Source organism: Arachis hypogaea, chromosome 8 (assembly GCF_003086295.3).
Source record: "Arachis hypogaea cultivar Tifrunner chromosome 8, arahy.Tifrunner.gnm2.J5K5, whole genome shotgun sequence".
Classification (NCBI taxonomy): Eukaryota; Viridiplantae; Streptophyta; class Magnoliopsida; order Fabales; family Fabaceae; genus Arachis; species Arachis hypogaea.
Window position 1 is genome coordinate 35,061,017 of NC_092043.1, and position 7,523 is coordinate 35,068,539.

The 7,523-nt window shown below is 31.2% G+C and overlaps 1 protein-coding gene across 1 annotated transcript; it reads left to right on the plus strand.

Annotated features, from left to right (window-relative positions):
- Positions 1–1,186: 1,186 nt before the first annotated feature.
- Positions 1,187–3,734, plus strand: LOC140174717 (uncharacterized). Its single transcript, XM_072200217.1, has 4 exons — positions 1,187–1,413; positions 1,624–1,866; positions 1,963–2,183; positions 3,661–3,734. The coding sequence occupies exons 1-4, from the start codon at positions 1,187–1,189 to the stop codon at positions 3,732–3,734; spliced, it is 765 nt and encodes a 254-aa protein (XP_072056318.1).
- Positions 3,735–7,523: the final 3,789 nt, after the last annotated feature.

Consider the following 7,523-nt stretch of genomic DNA (forward strand, 5'->3'; position numbering starts at 1 on the left):
TTAATGCAATCATAATTTAATTAAATAATTATTTTATAATAAAATAATAAATAAAATATAAATAAATATATTAAAATATAATTATAATTTAATATAAAATTTAAATATTATTTAAATTAAATATTATATATATTAATCACAATGTTCTTATTCAAATATAAATTAAAAATTAAATAAAAAAACAAATAAAATGCCAAAATAAAAAAGTTATTATCGTTAAATGGTTCTTGATTAATACTATCATATCTTTATGTTGTTGATTAATGTTATCATATCTTACCTAAAATTTTGTTAAGCCGTCTTTTCCACAAATGGTGTGCACTAAGCATCACCATGGATAGCCAAGCTACTACTTGATGAAAGTTACAAAGATGAATCATCAAACAACTAGAAGCTATCTTTTTATCTGAATATTTTATACATAATGAGAACAAGTGTGATATTGAATTAATTGAAAGAATTATATGTCAAGATGAAGTAATAATTTGATCAACGTATAAGTTTGTTAGAGTGCCTTTGGTTTAGTTTGTTATTGTCTTATATATGTATAGGTTTGTTGATCTAGCTGTAATTAGTTAGTGATTAGTTTTGGAGAGTTTGTTAAAATCTTATGTGGGTCTTATGGTTTAATCACTCTTATATAAGGCTTGTCAGGTTATTATTGAACTTAAGCTTGATTCACATTTTTAATACAACTCTTCTACGTTTTTTATTTATGCTCTCTCTTCTAAAGTACCTTCACTCTCTAATTCTCATTATGGTATCATAGAGCCACTGGTTCTGCATCCATGGCCAACACTATTATTCCTTTTTAATCTTCTTTAAACATCTTCTCCTACCCAATCTTAGACAAGCTTTATGAGAACATCCATCATACCTGGCAGCAGTTAGTTTTACATGTCATTAATAGAAATAGCTTAGGAGATCACCTGATTGAAGCGAAAATCCCAGCACAATTTGATAGTGAAACATTGAAACAAGCTGGTACAGAATATGAGCAATACAAATCATGGAAGCTCAAGGATCATCAATTGATGACATGGTTACTCACCTCCTTAGATTCCTCATTCAAGAAGAGAATGTTGACTTCCACTTTGCTTAAGTTTGGAACAAAATCAATGACTATTTCTTCCAAATTTCGAAGATAAGGATTCAGCAACTGAAGGCCCAACTCAAGAATATCAAGATGCATGGTTTAACTACTACAGAATATCTTCAAAGAATCCGCAAGGTAGTTGATGCACTCGCTGGTATCGGACATCTTCTTTCATTAGATGAGCATATCACTGTTATTACCGATGGTATTAGTGAAGAGTATGCCATGTACATATCATCAATCATGACAAGATCTAGTGTAATTTCACTAATTGAGGTAGAAGGCTTGTTTCTGGTACATGAGGATATGTATGAAAGGTTTAGAAAATCTCAACTTGGCCCTCTTGTACAAGCTAATTTTACAAATCCTACTCAAATGGGAAGAGAAATTTTTTGTGGAATTTCACAACCAAGAAGAGGTTGCGGATCAAGATTCTTCAGAGGTGGATGAAATTCAAATCAAGACTCACGCCTTCAATGCCAAGTTTGTGGCAAACATGGTCACATTGCTCTTTCATATTTTCACAGATTTGATCAAGCATTTCAAGTCAATTCGGGTCTCTCTGCCACCTCTCAATCTTCATCAACCCTGCCACCACCTTTTACCTTCCACAATCCTCGAGCTTACCTTGCCACTCCTGCATCTCTCTCAGATTTTGCTTGGTTTCCTAACACTGGTGCAAGTCATCATGTGACAGCCGATTCATCAAATTTCTTAACAATCTCGGAATATAATGGTCCTAATCAAATTCTCTTGGATAAATGGTTCAGGTACCAAGATTTCTAATGTTGGTTCATCTTTTCTTGTTTCTTTAGATAATCATGATGCATTTATTTTAAATAACCTATTGCATGCTTCTGATATAGCCAAAATTTTGTTAGTGTCCAAAAATTTGCAGTTGATAATGATGTTTATTTTGACTTTCATGTTAATGTGTGCTATGTAAAATCTCAGGGAACTCACAAAATTATGCTCAATGAAGCTCCTAGGCATGGTGTTTATGAATTTGAAAATATAGTTGTTACCAAAAATAATCAATCAGCTCCTATTTCAGCTTCAAATTTTTCTAAAGCCTTTGTTGCTAAATGTAATGAGTATTTCTTATGGCATAAAAGGCTTGAACATCCAGCCCCGAAAATTGTAATATCTGTTATGAAACACTATAATCTGTCTCCACCTACTTTGAATTCAATAAAGACACCACTTTGTGATTCTTGTTATATAGCTAAGATGAATTTACTCCCTTTTCAATTAGATTCATATAATTATACTACTCCGTTAGAGATGGTTTACACTGACATTTGGGGGCCAGTCCTGTTACCTCTTATCATGATTTTCGATATTATATTACTTTTATTGATTGCTTTACTTGATATAATTCAATTTTCTTGCTCAAAACTAAATCTCAAGCTTTTGTAGCATTTTTACAATTTAAAGCACAGATGAAAAATTACACTGGTTTGAGAATTAAGAGTTTACAATCAGATCATGGAAGGGAGTATATTTCTAATGAAATTACCTCATATCTTGTTACACAAGGCATATCCCATCATTTCTCTTGCCTATACACACACCAACAAAATGGTAGGACAGAGAGAAAATATCGACACATTACTGAAACATGTCTTACTATATTAGCAAATGCATCTATTCCTCTCTTTCATTGGGATGATACTTTTCTCAGTGTTGTTTATCTTATTAATCGTTTGCCTTCTACTAATACTTCTTCTTTGTCACCATATGAATTGTTACATAAAGTCTCTCCTGATTATTCTTTTTTGAAAATTTATGGATGTGTATGTTTACTATTTCTTAAACCTTATAATGTGCATAAACTTGATTTTAAATCTCAACTTTTTATATTTTTAGGCTATGCACCTAACTGTAAGGGCTACAAGTGTTTAACATCTAATGAAAAATTAGTAATCACAAGACATGTTATCTTTCATACATGTTATCTTTTATTAAGTTGGCAGTAACATTATCCTCTTTTGGCTTTTCAAATACAATGTCAGATCCTTCACTTTTTATTAAAAAATTAGATAATCTTCAACTCTTTCTTCTTGTATATGTTGATGATATACTCATAATGGGTAATAACCCTAATGCTATTAGTTCAACTATTAGTCAATTGAATGATATATTCTCTTTAAGAGACCTTGGTGAGTTTAGTTATTTTCTTGGTATTGAGACTAAAAAACTCTCATAAGGAGCTATTTATTTGTCACAAACAAAATATATTAGTGACCTTTTAAAGAAAGTTGGCTTGGATGATTCAAAAGGTGTTCCGACACCCATGTTCTCCGCTACTAAGTTGACAAGTCAAGGGGCTGTGTTGTTTGAGAACTCTTCACTTTATAGATCAATTGTAGGATCTTTGCAATATGCCACTCTTACCAGACCTGAAATTGCATACTCTATTAATAAAGTCAGCCAATTTATGCACTCTCCTCTGGTTTCTTATTGAAAATGTGTGAAGAGAATACTTAGATACTTGGCTCGCTCTATTTATCAGGGGTTAATTTTTCATTCTAGCACTGATTTTGGCTTGTTTGCCTTTTCAGATTCTGATTGGACATCCGATTTTGATGACAGACGATCAACTTGTGGTTATTGTGTCCACATGGTTCCAATTTGATAGCTTGGTTGAGTAAGAAACAGGCTTCGATCAACAGGTCCAACCCTGAAGTTGAGTATAGGGTCCTAGCTACTGCGGATACTGAGGTAATTTAGGTTCAGAACCTTCTCAAGGAACTTCACATATCATCATCAGGCATTTCAGTTCTCTACTGTGACAATATCAGCGCTATTCTTTTTGCAGCAAACCCAATATTACACAGTCACACCAAGTATTTTGAGATCAATTTACACTTTGTTAGGGGAAAAGTTAACCGAAATCAACTAAAGGTGGTGCATATAAGTGCTGTTGATCAAGTGGCTGACATATTTACTAAGCCGTTGAAGGCTAATTCCTTTGAAAAATTTAAGTCCAAACTTAAGGTAATTTTCAAAATTTCCCTGTGTTTGAGGGGGTGTCATGAGGACATGTGTGATACTGAACTAATTGAAAGAAAGTCAAGATGAAGCAATAACTTGATCAACGTGTAAGTTTGTTAAAGTGCCTTTGGTTTAGTTTGTTAGAGTCTTATGCATGTATAGGTTTGTTGGTCCAGCTGTAATTAGTTAGTGATTAGTTTCGGAGAGTTTGTTTAAGTTTTGCATGGGTCTTGTAATTTAATCTCTCTTATATAAGGCATGTCAGGTTATTGTTGAATTTAAGCTTGATTCACATTTTCAATACAATTCTTCTACGTTTTTAATTCATGCTCTCTCTTCTAAAGCACATTCACTCTCTAATTCTCATTAATACATGATTCACATGAGTATTGCAAAATGAAAATAAAAAGGCTTTATAAAGCAAGTCAATACATGACTATAAAATCATGTATTCAGTAAGTTGGTGACAAATTCAAAGGTTTCAATTTGCCAGGAACTAAAACAAAGCATGTAATCCATGTTGATCATATTTGACATATGAGGCAACCATTCACATAACCTGTATTAATCCTTGTTTGATAGAACAGCCAATACCTTAGACACAATCAGTTACAAGTCAGTGGGAACTCTAGACCCTATCTTATTTATGTTCAAAGTAACAATCCACCAATTAAGATTTATAAGACTGGCTAATAAGTTATCAAGTTAACAAGTTAATAAGATCAAGAACATATCAAAACAAATTAATAATCAAAACTAAAACATAACAACACAAGTTAATAATTAAAATAAGTTAATACAGCAAACCAACAACAAAACAAAAACTCGAAGTCTGGAACAGCAACCTAATAACTAAAACAATAACTGAAAATCAACAGAGGAGGGAGAGGGAGGTGAAGTTTTATAACTCGATGGAGATGGCTGAACAAATGCTTGAGTAGCGGTGAAAATGAGGCTGAGCAGCGGTGGAACGACGTCTGAATAGAGGCTGTACCGCGCGACAGAACAGAGGCTGAACAGTGGCATTGCAATGACACTGGAGAAGCGTGGCCGGCGGTGGTGGCTAGATTGGTTGAAGAATGGCGACGATTTAAAAACATTTAAGTTTTTGAAAATTTGAAAATACATTTAAGTCCCTGACCTTTTCAAAATCTGGACATATTGATCCCTAATGTTTACTTGGATCTGTCAGAATCAACAGAAAATTTAAACGTGACTCCCATTGTACTAACCTGGTTGATATGGATGCACAAGTGAGAGAGTTTTTAAAATTGGACAAATTAAACTCAGGAATCGATGTGTCCAGATTTTGAAGAGGTCAGTAATTTAAATGTATTTTTAAATTCTCAGGGACTTAAATATCCGCGGACCAAAAAATCAGGGATCGATTTGTTCTTTTCTCTCTCTCTTTTTTTTAATTAATGAAATGAACAAAATGGCATCATTTTCTTTTAAACTGTGAAAACCAACCGAATTTTGGTTCAGTTCGACTGACTAATTTTTGACCGATTCAACAATGCAATCACAATTTTTAAATTTGGCGGTTATAATTTTTGATTGAACTACAATTTTTATCGATTTTCAATTCGATTGACTAGTTCGAACTGATTTTCAGAACCTTAATATTTTGACTATTTTCAATTGTTTCTTTCATTTTTTTTAATTGTTAGGAGAACTACTCTTACTACTCTTATGTAGTTTATAGGACAACTTTTTAATTCCTTCTTCAATGAATGCTATTCAAGCTTTCAAAAAAGGAAAATCGCTCTTTTACCCTAAAAGAGATAGGAATCACTTGAATACTTTGCTTTTGAATAATATTAGATTTAATTATTTTGAAGATCTTCATATAATGTGCATATGGAATGATAAAAAATTGATTTAAAAAATTTAGATCATATATGACACTTTATTTTTAAAATGGATGCAAAAATGGTATTTTATAAAGAATAAAGTTCTACATCTAAGTTATAATCTTAACCAAATTTAACTAAGTATTTTAAATTCACACGTGCACGTTTTACTGCCATTTCTTCTTCTTCTTTTTTTAAATTCGCGCATGCAGGTTCTTTCTTTTTCGTTATCTTTCTCTTTCGTTATCGTCATCACCAACAATACCAATATTTTGCTAACATCTTTATTGGTTCTGATTTTTTCTGGTACCATCATTAAATAACTTCTGTTCATTTCTTAGTTTATTTGAGATTCATTTGGATCCATAAATAAATTTGATGTGTTTTTGTTGATGATTGAGTCTTTTTGACTGCTTGTTTAAATCTGAACTAATTTTGATTCATTTGTCAATTAATTGAGGTTCACTTGATGCTGCAGATAAGTATTGACTAAATTTTTTATTCCTTAAGTAATTTCAGTTTATTTTTTAATTTAATTGAGGTTCATTTGAATCCAGAAATAAATTCGATATGTTTTGTTGATGATTGAGTCTTTTTGACTGCTTGTTCAAATATGAACTAATTTCGATTCATTTGTATGTTAATTGAGGTTCACTTGATGCTGTGATAAGTATTGACCAAATTTTTTATTCCTTAAGTAATTTCAGTTTATTTCTTAATTTAATTGAGGTTCATTTGGATCCAGAAATGAATTCGATGTGTTTTTGTTGATGATTGAGTCTTTTTGACTGTTTGTTCAAATTTGAACTGATTTCGGTTCATTTGTGTGTTAATTGAGGTTCACTTTATGCTGCTAATAAGTATTGACCAAATTTTTTATTCCTTAAGTAATTTTGGTTCATTTCTTAGTTTAATTGAGGTTCATTTGGATTCAAAAATGAATTTGATGTGTTTTTGTTGATGATTGAGTCTTTTTTACTGTTTGTTTAAATTTGAACTAATTTTTATTCATTTATGTGTTAATTGAGGTTTATTTTATGCTGTTGATAAATATTAACTAAATTTGTTAGCAAAAAATAATGAAATTATTCATTATCACTTTATTCAATTGCATTAGATTCTATTCCATTTCATTCAATTTGTCTTGAAAGTCATCCCAACTTTTGGGACAAATTGTTCATCGACAACATACATAGATTGCAAATGAACTGAAATATTATTATAACAACACCATTGTGTAATAACAAATGAACCGAAAATTATACATTCTATAGACTCAGAAACTCCTGTAATTTCGGTACATTTCTGAGTTAATTGTGTCGCAATCATTATGTAATTTTGGTGCATTTGATCTCGTTATCCTATACAATTCAAAACTATTCTTCCTCCTCCTTCTCATCTTTCGCTTTGTATTCTTCTTCTTTTTCATTTTTTTTCTTGATCTTTTCGTTCTTATTTTATTTTCTCAATTTTTTTTAATTTATTCTCTTGAAATGAATAAAACCAAGAAAAAAAAAAGAAGAAAATATCAAATAAAAAAAGAATAAAATGACTACAATAACATGAAAAAAAGGAGG

Bases quoted from the DNA above. Each gene is read 5' to 3' on its own strand.
- LOC140174717 (XM_072200217.1), top strand. From the start codon at position 1,187: ATGCATGGTTTAACTACTACAGAATATCTTCAAAGAATCCGCAAGGTA. The intron at 1,414-1,623 runs GTTTAGAAAATC...ATATTTTCACAG, and splicing joins CATGAGGATATGTATGAAAG to ATTTGATCAAGCATTTCAAG. The intron at 1,867-1,962 runs GTACCAAGATTT...CTTCTGATATAG, and splicing joins CTCTTGGATAAATGGTTCAG to CCAAAATTTTGTTAGTGTCC.